The following is a 16,106-nucleotide window of genomic DNA, read 5'->3' as shown; positions in this document are numbered from 1 at the left end:
GAACTGGGGTCACCGGCAGTCTCGGGGTCTACCGGAAAGAAGTAACGGGGGAACACAATAAATAATGGAGCAATCAAAGCAACACAAAGCATAACATGGCAATATGCAGTGCTAGGGGTGACCTAACGCAGTACTAGGCGATACTGGCAAAGGGGGGAAAACATCCGGGAAAGTATCCCTGGTGTTTCGCGTTTTCGGACAGATGAATCAGAGGGGAAAAGTTGCGTGTTCGCTATGCTAGGGATGCGTGGCGGACGAACGGGCTGCGTATCCGAATTCGTCTCATCGTTCTGAGCAACTTTCATGTATAAAGTATTTTTCATCCGAATTACGGATTAAAAGATATGATTTTGTAAAGATTTAAATCATTTTCTGATTTTAATTATTTATTTAAATTAATTCGAAAATGAATTAATGACATCAGCATGATGTCATGCTGACGTCAGCAGTCAACTGTCAAACTGACATGTGGGTCCAGTGGGACCCACCTGTCATACCCTGTTTAGGTTAATTAGGTCTTAGTTAAACTAAGTACTATTTAATTAAACTAACTAGTTAATTAGCTTAATTAAACATGATTAATTAACTTAATTAATTTAGTTAATTAATCAATTAATTAATTAAATTCATTTCTATTTTTATTTATTATTTATTTTTCTAATTAATTTTCTAATCCCCTTTTTTTAATGGGGGCGTGGGGCCCCGCTAGCAGTGGCACATCTGGCCACTGGAGCGGGCTAACGGGGCTGCCCGTTTGGGCGCCCACCCAGGCCAGTGGAGGCGCCGGGGCGTCGTAGCCGGCGACGAGGTGCGACGGGCGGCCGGCGGGCAGTGGCGAGCGAGGCCACGGCGCAAGGCGGGCGCGTGGTCGGAGTCGGACTGGGCAGCGGGCCTATGGCCAGAGACGAGGCCAGGGGCGGACGTGCTGATCCGGCGAAGGCCTGCGCGTAGTGGGGCGAGGGGAGGAGGGCGCGCGCGGGTGGCGCGTCCGGTCACGGAGATGGCCGACGTGAGCAGGGCGCAGCGCAGGGGAGGCGTTCGGGGCGCGGTGAGTTTGGCCCGGCGCGGTGGAACGGCCAACAGGCGCGCATGGCGTCGGGGGTGACCGCAGGCGCGGGCGCGGGACAGCTACGGTGGGGCGGTGAGCGTGCGTGCACGGCGAAGAGAGGAGGGTGTGGAGGCCGAAGGTGGCCTCACCGGCGGGGAGTAGGGTCCAGGGCAGCGGGCTCGATGGAGGTTGAGGCGGCGGAGTCCAGCGACGGCAGGGATGAGGTCGAGGATGGAGAGGACGGCGAGTGATCCGGGCGGCGACGGTGGTGCTGCAGGTGCGGCGCGAGGACGGTGAAGTTGCGGGGCGAAGTTGGCAGCCCTTGGGCGCAGGTGTGCTCGTCGGCGCCGCGAGGAGCAGCGGCGGACCCAGTCGGGTCAGCGGGGCACCGATGGGGGAGGGTGTCGCCACGATAGTGGTGGCGGAGGTGGGTGCAGCGGTGGGGTAGTCCGGCGACGGGGTCGGGGCGCTGGCGATGTGGGGAGATGGGGTCGGGGCAGTTGCCCGATCCAGATCGGGTCGTGGGGGGGAGAGGAACCGAGCGAGAGAGAGAGAGGGGATCGGGGTAGTGGGGTGTGGGCTAGGGTTTGGTGGGGGAGGCCTAAGTAGGCCAGAGAGGGGCGGCTGGGCCGACTGGGTCGCTAGGCCAACTGGGCCGTGGCCCAGGGGGTGGGGGGGTTCTCTGTTTTCTTTTCTTTTTTACTCCTTTTCTTTTTTTCAAAAAAAATGTTTAGCACCTAATTGAATTTTTTTATAAATATGGGAGGTAGCTCATAAATTGCAGTGCATTAGATCCTAGCACCAAAAACTAGTTTGGGTGAAATACTATTTCATATTAGATATAGATTAATTAAAAGGTTATTAAATAATGTATTCAACCACTGTTTGAGGTTGTTTAAATGACTTATCAAATTTCAATAATGTTGTTTACAATTTTATCCTAGCCTCTGATTTATCTACTATTTATTGAACATTTTAGTTTTAATATTGGAAAGCTTCTATTGTTTGCTTGATTTTGAATTTTTAATTTGAACCGGTTTTGAACTAACGCGAGATCAACAACAGTAATTGTGGTGACATGGCATCATTAACAGGGATTACTGTAGCGTAATTATCCGGGCGTCACAATTCTCCTCCACTACAAGAAATCTCGTCCCGAGATTTAAGAGGAAAGTAAAGGGGGAAGGTTCGGGTTACGAAATTCTAGGGAGTGTTCTTGGTCTTGGTTGTTCTTCTCGAAGAGGTTGTTCCATTACATTGACGTCTTCATTTCGCTGTTTCAGGTCATCATGATGAAGTTGTTCTCCTTTCTTTCGGAACTCCATCGTACTTACGAATAGGCAAGGGGCAGCTTTACAACAATTGTATCTTATAAGTGAAAATCATCTGGGGGGTTATCCCAAGAATGATCATAAGAATATCTCTCGAGTTGAACAAATGAAACACATCGAGAGCAAAGTAAGCAGGTACCTTAAGAAGTTTGGAGCGGGCAGGCAAGCATTTGATGCCTGAAACAGGGCGTGAAAGGGGCTCAAAGCAACGAGAATAAATATTGTGCCTGATACCAGAATAAATTACTGGGAAAGTGGCCCCACGAATTACATACGAAGTCAAGCGCGAGGAATTACTTTGGGAACAGTGGGTGCACAGGAGAGTCAGGTTTCGATCCTGTGGAACTGTGGGTTATGGGCCCACCATGTGGACTAAGAGTAGGAAGGGTGATGACGTCTTGCACGATCACATAAGTAAGGCCTGTCAGAGGGTAGCCTGTCAGTTATGTTGGCAACAACGTCGGTACCAAGGGCGAGGGACGAAGAGAACCATTTTCCTGCTCGTTCAACGAGGCGGACCAATAGGCAAAGTTCTCGTCCATCGGGGGCTACCGGAATGTCATCAACAATAGTAACAGGGTCTTGCTGACAGAATTGTACACCGAGGTGTTTACATAAGCAGGAGAATATTACTACCTAGATCATATAGATCACAAGAAAGGTTAAACCAAATAATGGAAAGGAAAATGTGTTTAAACACATATATCAGGGGTATATCCTTCCCAAGGACAAGCAGAGCATGATATCCTTGGCAGGATATAATGTAGAAAACTCCTTAGGAAAGGGGAGAGAAATTTCATGACATTACCGATGCAACGGTGTTTGGGTAATTGAGCAAGTAACATTTAGCATTGGGTTTCAAATGTTCTTGTTGAAAATCGGAGCACCACCGACATGCTTCGAGATAGCATTGACATGGTCTATAGGTGAAGATCAGACTTTGGAAACAACATGATCCATCAGGAACAACTTATAGAATAAGTCTTACAATTTCCTCATTGAAGAATGGATAACCTTGCTGAAAAGGAAACTATAACACTTGGTCCTCCGGTTAGGTGTGCATGACATCACCTTACCGGGTCATATGAGGATCAATGTTATAACTCTTGAAAATATGTTCCAACCATCATATCTGACCGAGATTCAGATCTGATTGGGGTCATGATACCTCAGACCCAGGATGCCTGAGAAGAAAAGGTGTAACACAAATTGTCGAGATGATATGTTAAGATTCTCCAGAATTGAACTATGGATGCAAGTTCAGAAACAAGAGTTCATCAGTAAACCAAGGAGAGGATGAGGGGGTGGCTGATGGTCTCAGCGACAATTCCTCGAGATTTCCAAAAAGATGGATTTCCACAATCATGTGATCAAGGAGATAACATTTGTCAGATCAAATGATATCATGATGTATGCCTGAGGAAAACATACGCAATTAACCAGTGGGTGAAAGGTGCACCGGAATTATGGGCTTAGGTAGCAAGATCAATATTACAATGGTGATTCGATAACCAATGGTCTAAGAATGAATTATCGACCATTAACTTAAAAGCAATAGGGTTGCTAGAAGTTTTGAAGTCACGCATAATAGTTCAATTGTCGGTTCTCCGGTTAGAACAACACGAGGACTAAGGGAGGAACGGATATGGCAAGAAGTATCACATGTATCAAGAATTCTTAAGAGGTGGTGAAATTCCCACGACATTCTTGACATAAAAAGATGGTAATACTCCAAGGTAAAGGAGAACAAATGCTGGATAGCAAGGATATCAAGGTATGCACAAAACACGAACAAGTTTGTGTTGGGGGAAGGCAAGAACGTTGTCAATGATAACACAAATCATCGAGGGGCAAGGATGGTATTTCTCATCAGGATTCGATTGATTTCCTATAAGAGCTCAGAATGTTGATGATGATCACGACACAATTATCGAGAGATTTCATGAAGATGTAATCGATCGGTGATGACATCAGTCAAACGAATGATGAAGCGAAAGGTTATTGGAACCATGGGTATGTCACAAACTCGAAATCAAGCTTGCTGTTCAAGGACAAACGATATGACGAGGAAGATCGATTGTAAGATTAGCTCACCATCGAAATTTATGCTCCGGGAAGAAGGACCCGGTAGCACAATTAAAATTTAGCACGATAATGATATAGCCAATCAGGCTAGGAATGACGTGATCGAGTACAAACTCGTAAGTAATGAAGGTTACCAAGAGTTGTTTAATCGCGTTGCGGACTTGAGTCAGTTATCGGTGTCTTTGAGTGTTTAATAATTAAGAGTCCATGAAAAAATTGGAATCAATGAGAATGTAGCACTTCATGAAGAACTCATAAGAATTTATGCAGTTCCATGATAATCTCGAGATACCGGGGGGTAATACTCGACGACAGATCAAAGTAGAGTTTGGACTAGGGTATTGCTCTACAGAAAACAAGTGCTCAAACTTGCACGAGAAATGGAATCAAGGAGAAACATGGTCGGAACCACGTCCACAGATACAAGATGAACTTATAACAAGGGGATAATTATTTTAAGAGAAGCTTCCATGTTAAGGCATACATCGTGTCCATGGGCATGAACACAGGGTTCAAGGTCGACTCCTACTTGTTCAACGCATAAACTTTCATTCACCTCTCTTATTTCGAAAATGACATTAGTTGTTGAAAGTTTTTACCTGGTGCAATACCAGATAAGTATGACCCGTGAAATCTTTCGGGTTCACACGGATTAGGGAAGGCATAGGTCCAACCCATCGGGGCATCTAGGAGTATACACCACAAATTTCAAGAACAAATAACACAAACTCGATAGTAGAGCATGCTTGAGAAGGCAGGGGATACAATTTACCAAAGGCATTATGTATCCGAGGAAAGGCTCACAAGCTTATTGAATATGAAGGACGTTGTCGGATAAAATTCAACAAAGGATATGGTGGTCCATAAGGGATCTGATGTGAGCATCGGTACTCAACCAGAAGAAGAAAGCATGCAAGGAGATCAGATGATAGAAACAACTGACTACATCAAAGCTCAATTGCAAAGGAAATATGATTTCCAAATCAAAGGATCAGAAGCAAACGCTCTGATCAAGGATGGATAAATTCAATAGACCTAAGGGTACAATTGACGACAATTAGATTGGTCGAGAACAAGCTCATGTTCAAAATGACGCCTGAGCCAGAAGGATAATTTAAAAGGATCAACTGACGATTGCGTGCATTCGCACTCATGTTGAATCAATAGGATCAAAATGACGGGGTCTAAGGATACTAACGAATATTGCCAGACATATGGAAATCGTCCATAATGCAAGCAGACAAGTATTGCAGAGCAATAAGCTACTGAGGAATTTTGAAGGATCGAATAGTATTTCGAAGACTGTTGTGAATTGCATGAATCAACTAGGAATGGACGGATACTCGATAAGTGCGAGGAATTATCCGTAGGGGTATTCATGCGGCAAGATCTGAAAGGCAGTAAGCTCAAAGGATTTTCGGAACAACGGAGAGCAATTTAGGGCATCTTGTAATAACAAGAGCAACTGAGAATGAAGGTATGAATGACAATTGTAGGTAGTTATCCATAAGGGTATATCAGTGGTAGGGGATTGTAAAGTCGGTGGGCACGAGTTCTCGGGTTAACAGCGGAGAGTATTGTCAGAATCTTCTGTTGCAGCCGGCGATCATCTAGCCTGAAGGGGCTCTCCGGGAGGAAGTATTTTCGAGAACCTTAAGTTAGATTTTAGCAAAATCACTTAACCCGAATAGAAGAGAGTTCAGAGTCCCAGAGCAAAGGTCGAGGAATAAAAAGATCCTACTACCACCCAATGGCGATGTGGGCCCATGGGCCACACAGCCATGTTAGTAAAAGTTTTGTAAAGTCTAGACTCAACTTCAGCCAAGGAGTTTGGAAGGGGGATTCCTACAGGCAGTCGGCTCTGATACCAACTTGTGACGCCCCCAATTTGACCGTACACTAATCATGCACGCAAATGTGTACGATCAAGATCAAGGACTCACGGGAAGATATCACAACACAACTCTACAAATAAAATAAGTCATACAATCATCATATTACAAGCCAGGGGCCTCGAGGGCTCGAATACAAGAGCTCGATCATAGACGAGTCAGCGGAAGCAACAATATCTGAGTACAGACATAAGTTAAACAAGTTTGCCTTAAGAAGGCTAGCACAAACTGGGATACAGATCGAAAGAGGCGCATGCCTCCTGCCTGGGATCCTCCTAACTACTCCTGGTCGTCGTCAGCGGGCAGCACGTAGTAGTAGGCACCTCCGGTGTAGTAGGAGTCATCGTCGAAGGTGGCGTCTAGCTCCTGGGCTCCAACATCTGGTTGCGACAACCAGGTAGAAGGAAATAGGGGGAAAGAGGGAGAAAGCAACCGTGAGTACTCATCCAAAGTACTCGCAAGCAAGGAGCTATACTACATATGTATGCATTGGTATCAACTGGAATAAGGCTATTATATGTGGACTGAACTGCAGAAAGCCGGGATAAGGGGGGATAGCTAGTCCTTTTGAAGACTACGCTTCTAGCAGCCTCCGTCTTGCAGCATGTAGAAGAGAGTAGACTGAAGTCCTCCAAGTAGCATCGCATAGCATAATCCTAACCGATGATCCTCCCCTTGTCGCCCTGTGAGAGAGCGATCACCGGTTGTATCTGGCACTTGGAAGGGTGTGTTTTCTTATGTATCTGGTTCTAGTTGTCATAAGGTCAAGGTACAACTCCAAGTCATCCTGTTACCGAAGATCACGGCTATTCGAATAGATTAACTTCCCTGCAGGGGTGCACCACATAACCCAACACGCTCGATCCCATTTGGCCGGACACACTTTCCTGGGTCATGCCCGGCCTCGGAAGATCAACACGTCGCAGCCCCATCTAGACCAACAGAGAGGTCAGCACGCCGGTCTAAACCTAAGCGCCCAGGGGTGTGGGCCCATCGCCCTTAGCACACCTGCACATTGCGTGGGCGGCCGGAAGCAGACCTAGCCTAGTAGGCGTTCCAGTCCAATCCAGCGCGCGCCGCTCCGTTGCTGACATCACGAAGGCTTCGGCTGATACCACGACGTCGAGTGCCCATAACTGTCCCCGCGTAGATGGTTAGTGCGTATAGGCCAGTAGCCAGACTCAGATCAAATACCAAGATCTCGTTAAACGTGTTAAGTATCTGCGAACGCCGACCAGGGCCAGGCCCACCTCTCTCCTAGGTGGTCTCAACCTACCCTGTCGCTCCGCCTCAAAGTAACAGTCAGGGGCCGTCGGGAACCCAGGCCCACCTCTACCGGGATGGAGCCACCTGCCCCTTCAGCCCCCATCTCCGAACAGTATCACAGGTAAGGTAACTGTGTAAAGTATATTGTATATGCCCGTGGTCACCTCCCGAAGTGATCACGGCCCAGTAGTATAGCATGGCAGACGGACAAGAGTGTAGGGCCACTGATGGAACACTAGCATCCTATACTAAGCAGTAGGATAGCAGGTAATGGTAACAACAGTAGTAGCAAGGATAGGCTATGCATCAGGATAGGAATAACGGAAAGCAGTAACATGCTACACTACTCTAATGCAAGCAGTATAGAGAAGAGTAGGCGATATCTGGTGATCAAAGGGGGGGCTTGCCTGGTTGTTCTGGCAAGAGAGAGAGAGGGGTCGTCCACACCGTAGTCGAACTGGGGTCACCGGCAGTCTCGGGGTCTACCGGAAAGAAGTAACGGGGGAACACAATAAATAATGGAGCAATCAAAGCAACACAAAGCATAACATGGCAATATGCAGTGCTAGGGGTGACCTAACGCAGTACTAGGCGATACTGGCAAAGGGGGGAAAACATCCGGGAAAGTATCCCTGGTGTTTCGCGTTTTCGGACAGATGAATCAGAGGGGAAAAGTTGCATGTTCGCTATGCTAGGGATGCGTGGCGGACGAACGGGCTGTGTATCCGAATTCGTCTCGTCGTTCTGAGCAACTTTCATGTATAAAGTATTTTCATCCGAATTACGGATTAAAAGATATGATTTTGTAAAGATTTAAATCATTTTCTGATTTTAATTATTTATTTAAATTAATTCGAAAATGAATTAATGACATCAGCATGATGTCATGCTGACGTCAGCAGTCAACTGTCAAACTGACATGTGGGTCCAGTGGGACCCACCTGTCATACCCTGTTTAGGTTAATTAGGTCTTAGTTAAACTAAGTACTATTTAATTAAACTAACTAGTTAATTAGCTTAATTAGACATGATTAATTAACTTAATTAATTTAGTTAATTAATCAATTAATTAATTAAATTCATTTCTATTTTTATTTATTATTTATTTTTCTAATTAATTTTCTAATCCCCTTTTTTTAATGGGGGCGTGGGGCCCCGCTAGCAGTGGCACATCTGGCCACTGGAGCGGGCTAACGGGGCTGCGGGAGCGGAGCTGCCCGTTTGGGCGCCCACCCAGGCCAGTGGAGGCGCCGGGGCGTCGTAGCCGGCGACGAGGTGCGACGGGCGGCCCGCGGGCAGTGGCGAGCGAGGCCACGGCGCAAGGCGGGCGAGTGGTCGGAGTCGGACTGGGCAGCGGGCCTATGGCCGGAGACGAGGCCAGGGGCGGACGTGCTGATCCGGCGAAGGCCTGCGCGTAGTGGGGCGAGGGGAGGAGGGCGCGCGCGGGTGGCGCGTCCGGTCACGGAGATGGCCGACGTGAGCAGGGCGCGGCGCAGGGGAGGCGTTCGGGGCGCGGTGAGTTTGGCCCGGCGCGGTGGAACGGCCAACAGGCGCGCACGGCGTCGGGGGTGACCGCAGGCGCGGGCGCGGGACAGCTACGGTGGGGCGGTGAGCGTGCGTGCACGGCGAAGAGAGGAGGGTGTGGAGGCCGAAGGTGGCCTCACCGGCGGGGAGTAGGGTCCAGGGCAGCGGGCTCGATGGAGGTTGAGGCGGCGGAGTCCAGCGACGGCGGGGATGAGGTCGAGGATGGAGAGGACGGCGAGTGATCCGGGCGGCGACGGTGGTGCTGCAGGTGCGGCGCGAGGACGGTGAAGTTGCGGGGCGAAGGTGGCAGCCCTTGGGCGCAGGTGTGCTCGTCGGTGCCGCGAGGAGCAGCGGCGGACCCAGTCGGGTCAGCGGGGCACCGATGGGGGAGGGTGTCGCCACGGTAGTGGTGGCGGAGGTGGGTGCAGCGGTGGGGTAGTCCGGCGACGGGGTCGGGGCGCTGGCGATGTGGGGAGATGGGGTCGGGGCAGTTGCCCGATCCAGATCGGGTCGTGGTGGGGGGGGGGGGGAGGAACCGAGCGAGAGAGAGAGGGGATCGGGGTAGTGGGGTGTGGGCTAGGGTTTGGTGGGGGAGGCCTAAGTAGGCCAGAGAGGGGCGGCTGGGCCGACCGGGTCGCTAGGCCAACTGGGCCGTGGCCCAGGGGGTGGGGGGGGGGTCTCTGTTTTCTTTTTTTTTTTATTTATCCTTTTCTTTTTTTCAAAAAAAAATGTTTAGCACCTAATTGAATTTTTTTATAAATATGGGAGCTAGCTCATAAATTGCAGTGCATTAGATCCTAGCATCAAAAACTAGTTTGGGTGAAATACTATTTCATATTAGATATAGATTAATTAAAAGGTTATTAAATAATGTATTCAACCACTGTTTGAGGTTGTTTAAATGACTTATCAAATTTCAATAATGTTGTTTACAATTTTATCCTAGCCTCTGATTTATCTACTATTTATTGAACATTTTAGTTTTAATATTGGAAAGCTTCTATTGTTAGCTTGATTTTGAATTTTTAATTTGAACCGGTTTTGAACTAACGCGAGATCAACAACAGCAATTGTGGTGACATGGCATCATTAACAGGGATTACTGTAGCGTAATTGTCCGGGCGTCACAACATGTCTATGGTTAGAAAATATAACCATCTTTGATTAGCGAGCTAGTCAAGTAGAGGCATACTAGTCACATACTGTTTGTCTATGTATTCACACATGTATTATGTTTCCGGTTAATACAATTCTAGCATGAATAATAAACATTTATCATGAAATAAGGAAATAAATAATAACTTTATTATTACCTCTAGAGCATATTTCCTTCACTCGCGCACCTCGAGGGCGGCAACAACCCGCCGCTCACGTACCCTCGAGGACCGGCGCCGCTCCGGTGCCCCGTCGCGGCCCCGGGCAATGGATGCCAAGGAGGTTCTTCTCCGGCTCGTTGTCCTCGTCCCGTTCCTCCTCCCACTCCTCGTCCCACTCCTCCGGCTCTCCGGCGGTGTTCGGCGTCAAGGCCGAGCCCGCATCGGAGACCCTGCTCGGCCGGCGCACCCGCCCGACCGGCATCGTCATCAACGAAGGCGGCGGCCGCTCCTCGTCCTCGGCCCCTCCCCGGCTCGTCAAGCCGAAGACAGAGCCAGGGCTCCCCGTCGTGAAGATGAAGCCCGGGATCGCCGGCGGCGTCAAGGAGGAGGCGCTCGACGACAAGGCGGCCCTCAAATGGGCGTGCGACGACTGGCTGCATGCAGAGAAGGAGCGCCAGTGCGCCGCCCTCGCGCGGTTCGAAGCTCGTCGCCGTGGCCGGGACGAGGGAGGCATCGTCGTCCTTGACGACAGCGACGACGACGCCCGCATGTCCGCCATGGAGCCGTTGGGTAGGGGTCCAACACGGGAGGCCGCGCCATCAAGAAGGAGAAGGCCGATGACGAGGACGGCGGCGACGTCGGCGACTTCGCCGCGCTGATCGGCTTCTTCGCCCCTTAGATTGTTTTTTTAATAATTTATGTAAAACACCGAACATGTTTAATATAAATATCAAGTTTGCCGAATTTTAGTCGAACTTTTCTGAATTTTAGCCAAACTTTGCCGAATCCAAATTATTTAAAATAAATAAAACGCGTCTGGGACGACCCTGGGGCGAGCGGCTGAAACCCACTCGCCCCCGCGTCGATTTTAGCGCCGGCACGTCCTCAGGGGGCGTGTAAAATCGCCGCCTGAGGGGTCAACGGCCGGAGATGCTCCAAGTCATACAACTCACAGTCATGTCAACGTCACTGCTCCACCTCCTCCGTGCCAGAGACGACCCTGTAGATTTACTTCGTTCGCCGGCCCGTTGTTCGGCACCACCTCCACCCAGTTTCGAACGTTCCATCATGAGGCCTTCCACAACAAATCCGCTGGTTCCCTACCAATCTTCCCTCCGGATCCATGGACCACGGAAAATATCATCCCCAACCTCCCTCCCGAGAGATGCCGTGAAATGCATCACCTCCTTCCTCTCCCTTCAACCCTGCCAAATAGAGCTTAGGGTCTTAATTAGGCGAGCTCAGGTGTCGATCGGCTCTTCTCCGTCGTCCATTCTGCTCCAGCAGCATCTTCACGTCTCATTTCAAGAAGCAGCAGAAGAAGAAATCGCAGACGGGCGAGCGCGACAAGTCGACGGCGGCTGACGCAGATGGCGCCGGCCCGTTTGTACGTACCGTGAACCCAACATTTCATGCACTCGGGCGCGAGCACCACAGTGAACCCTGTCGGTGCGTGGGGGCACGTGTGCTATAAACGCTCTTTGTCACGCGGTCACTATTCGCTGGCGACTGGCTCTCTGCCAGGGAAAATGATCTACCCGTTGATCTGTTCCATATACAAACCCTGGATCGCTGTGGCCAAAGCAGGGATCGCGCACACACACACACACACATTATAGACTAGTTTGATTGCTTCGTCATATAGCTAGCTAGCTAGGAAAAGCGAACGTGTTTTAGCTAATGGTTATGTGGCTATGATTGCAGTGCCCTGTTGTCCACGCATGCTTTGCTGTAGTGTCGATCCCCGGATTAATTCTCTCGTGTCACATGGGCCATTTGGCCTTTCCTTCCAGCTCCCTCTTTCTTGTAACCCAACGTCCACTCTACTGGTAGGGATGGGATCACTTGCTACAGGTAGCTCCGTACGCATCAGTGACACGATAAGGTTCCTCTACTGTGGCATTTGGCTAGTAGTAAGCAGTACTACCTGCGTGTTGAAATACATGTCGGTTTCAGTATGTATTGGCACAGGAAACGAAAATTGCTTTTGAAGGCCGAGCTCCATGGATGTTTTTTTTCAAATCAAAATTCATATTATTATGTTTTAAAAAAATTGAAAATAAATATATATAGATATACATGGAGGCAAAATGTACATGTGTGTAAATTTTCAAGATGAAATACGTTGAATGAGGGCTATGGAAAAAAACGTGGTTTTTTAGCACATGATACTGTTCATCCCCAAAGATCATGAATTTGTTTTTTATACATGTCGCAATTCAAGGTATTTCCTCGTTAAGTTTTTGCACGCACATACATTTCATGCTTATGTACATGCATATTTTTTTCAGATTTTTTTCAAACCGGAAAGTTTGATTTTTGATTTTTTTTTCAAAAAAAATTGGCCTCCATGGAGCCCGGTCACCAAAACGCGCTACCCCACAAGAAATCCTATTCTTACATACAAAAAGATTACGTACTGTGAAATGTGGAATGCCACCTCCAAGCAGTTTGTGGGAATAACTGCCCTTAGACTGAACTAAGCATGTAAGATTTTCGTAAAATATTGGCACCATTTCCAACATATCATTTTGATCACTGATTCTCCGAAACATGTAATTAAAAAACATATATATTTCTCGCAAAAGAAAACATAGATATGTATATTATATTTCATAATGGATTTAGCAGTACCTACCAATTTTTGAACACCAATAGATGTTATTGATACTTTTTACATCTAAAGACAAACTTAAAAATGCTTTATTGATTGAGACATATTCTAGAGTAACATGTATATTGAGAGGAGTTGAAGGGGTTATGTACGTAACTGTTGAATGACCGACAGAAATGTATCATTCAGTATTATCAGTTTGACACTGTCAATAAATGTTTGTGATTCCTTTTTCTACATGCATGAATAACCAAACTTAAAAATGTTTACTTGATAGAGACATTACTCAAAAGTGACACGTACCCTATATTGACAGGAATTGAAGGGGCTACGTACGTAACTGTTGGTTCATATGCGTGGTGGAGAATAGATGCATTACACGAGAGAGGATCGATCGACATGACATGTCTGTTGCCGTGCTGCTCAATTGCTTGCGTTCCAGACAACTTGCAGCCTCAAGAAGTGATCCTAACGCAAAGTGAGCGTCATCCAAAGCCCCACGGGGTGCATGCAATGCAATGCATGCAGCATCTGTGTGGGTGGTGTGGTAGTGGAGGATGCAAAGGTGTCAAGGTGAAAAATGATTAAGCGGGGGAAAGGCGCGGAAAAGCAGGGGGGACACAAAAGAGTCAACCAGCCCTACCGCAGCTGGGTGGACAGTTACGAGACCTAATCTCCTTGTCTAATCAGCCCACACACACACGACGCACACGACACGGGCAAAAGATTTCACGACCAACCTATCTGCCCCGACGGATGGGCAAAGGCGGGTTCACTGGAGCTGAAAAGATGAGAGAGTACGCCGGCAGCAGTACTGACACTGCCTAGCTAGCTCCGTGTGTGTGTGTACTCTCTACACTCTGGGCTGTAGCTAGCAGGAGCGAGGCAAGCGCTACGTTGGCACCTACCTGAGAGCGACCCCCCGCCTTCCGCCCTGAGGCCCCTTTTATACTCTGCCCTCGCTTTGTCTTCCCTCCATCGCTCCGTCGGTCGTTCCCTCCTCTGCCATTGCCGCCATCGTCGGCCGCCGCCTTCTGCTCGCCACGGCCGGCTAGCAAAGCTGCACGGGCGGCAAAGAAACTGAGCTTCGGTTTGCGTCGTCTCAGTCAGTCGGCGGCATGTCGAAGCGGCCGGGCGGGACGAAGAAGAGGCTCAAGCGCGGCCTCTGGTCGCCGGAGGAGGACGAGAAGCTCATGAACCACATTGCCAAGTACGGCAACGGCTGCTGGAGCTCCGTCCCCAAGATTGCAGGTACCGTACCAACCTATAGCCACATCCCTAGTTCACTACACTAGCTAGCTCTTGCCTCCTCCTTGATCCGCCAATGCAGCAGTAGCTTTCTGGCCAGTTATGCTAGCTAGTGCCACTATAACATTTTCTATCTAAATTATAGATGGTTTCCTTTTATGTGATGCAATTGATTGGCGATGTTTGTTGTGTGGAGAACTAGTTAACAATTTTGAAGTAGTGCCAATTTGATGGTGTTAATCGGGTTTTAATTAATTTGTTGCTGCATTATTAGGCCTTGAGAGGTGCGGGAAGAGCTGCAGGCTGAGGTGGATAAACTACCTGAGGCCGGACCTCAAGAGGGGCGCCTTCTCGCAGGAGGAGGAGGACCTCATCATCCACCTCCACTCCATCCTCGGCAACAAGTGGTCTCAGATCGCCGCGCAGCTGCCCGGCCGCACCGACAACGAGGTCAAGAACTTCTGGAACTCCTTCATCAAGAAGAAGCTCCGCCAGCGCGGCATCGACCCGGCCACCCACAAGCCGCTCGCCCCCGCCGGCGCCGCCGCTGCCGCCACGCCCGTCAGCCGCTCCGCCGTGTTCAGCGAGGCCGAGCTGATACTGTCGTCCCCCGTGGGAGGACCGCACATGCCGCCGCTGGTGTCGGCGGAGAGCTACGTGTACAGCCGGGGCAGCATGGACGGCGCCGGCGGTGTGGTGGGCGGGTGCAGCGACGATGGGTCACTGTCCTCGCTGTCGGGGTATAACAACAACAACAACCAGACGGCGGACTTCGCCGGGTACCTGGACGCGGACGCCCTGCACGGCGCAGTCATCCCGTCGGTGTCGAGCTCCAGCACGCTTAACTCCATGGCCGGCGTGAGCCCCGGCGGCGCGGCCAACGGCAACGCTACGGACGAGCTGTGCTGCAACAACAACAACAACCCGAGCAACAGCGGCAGCGGGTTCGAGTCGTCCACAACGCAGAGCAGCAGCAACCACCACCTGCCATGGCTGGAGCTGGGGTCGATCAGCAGCTGCACCGAGGACGGCAACGCCGCCGGCGCCGCCGCCGACCACTACGGCGCGGCGCTGGACGAGCTCAAGTGGTCCGACTACGTGTTCGACGGCGGCTACCCGCAGTACCACCAGCAGGGCCAGTGCATCTACGGCGACAGCAAGGCCGCCGCCGACGCCGCCACGGCGCAGTTCGACGCGCACGGGCTCGGCATCAACTGGTGCTTGAATTGAACCCAAGTACCCAACCGGCAGCCCGACACCAACGGCCGGCGGCCGGCAATCAACCGCCGCTGCCGCCACGACATGCAAAGATCCAGACTGTAACGTATACGCGAGTTTATAATACTCCTACTAGCTATACTTAAGAAATGTTTGGTGAGGTTTTGGCTTGTAAATTGTTTCTCCCTTACGTTCTCTCTTGTTTCTTTCTTTCTCTCTTTCTTTCATCTTGATTTGGTGATTGATTGATTGATTGATCTGTATAACTTTGCGTGTAAAAGTGCATATGACGAACACAGAAGGATCGACGACGGAGGGATACATATATTACTTTGCTCCTGCTTATATAAAGGTGTTTGATTTTTGCGTGGTTAATTAAATAAAGAGTGTGGTGTGGTGTGGTGTGGTGATGATTAATCAATCACAGGCAGCTTCCGCGGACGTCTGGCTTTATCAAGGGGTCCTGCGGGCCATTGAATTCGTCCTCGATCGATCGGTCGCTTTACCTTTTGGTGATTGGTGATGGTGCGGTGTTGGTCCCGTACGTGGCTGGATCGTTCGTTC

At 49.5% G+C, this 16,106-nt stretch overlaps 1 protein-coding gene across 1 annotated transcript; it reads left to right on the top strand.

The window, feature by feature from the left end:
• The first annotated feature begins 14,041 nt into the window (after positions 1-14,041).
• LOC125536109 (uncharacterized) lies at positions 14,042-15,872 on the top strand. The gene is made up of 2 exons (XM_048699246.2): positions 14,042-14,327; positions 14,599-15,872. The coding sequence occupies exons 1-2, from the start codon at positions 14,195-14,197 to the stop codon at positions 15,552-15,554; spliced, it is 1,089 nt and encodes a 362-aa protein (XP_048555203.1). The 5' UTR covers positions 14,042-14,194; the 3' UTR covers positions 15,555-15,872.
• The last annotated feature ends 234 nt before the right edge of the window (positions 15,873-16,106 follow it).

This window comes from Triticum urartu, chromosome 2A, assembly GCF_056163025.1.
Source record: "Triticum urartu cultivar PI428250 chromosome 2A, HENAU_Tu73, whole genome shotgun sequence".
NCBI classification, from domain to species: domain Eukaryota; kingdom Viridiplantae; phylum Streptophyta; class Magnoliopsida; order Poales; family Poaceae; genus Triticum; species Triticum urartu.
The sequence above is the reverse complement of the archived record's forward strand: the minus strand, read 5'-3'. Positions and strand labels throughout refer to the sequence as shown.

Bases quoted from the DNA above. Each gene is read 5' to 3' on its own strand.
- LOC125536109 (XM_048699246.2), top strand. From the start codon at position 14,195: ATGTCGAAGCGGCCGGGCGGGACGAAGAAGAGGCTCAAGCGCGGCCTC. The intron at 14,328-14,598 runs GTACCGTACCAA...CTGCATTATTAG, and splicing joins CTCCGTCCCCAAGATTGCAG to GCCTTGAGAGGTGCGGGAAG.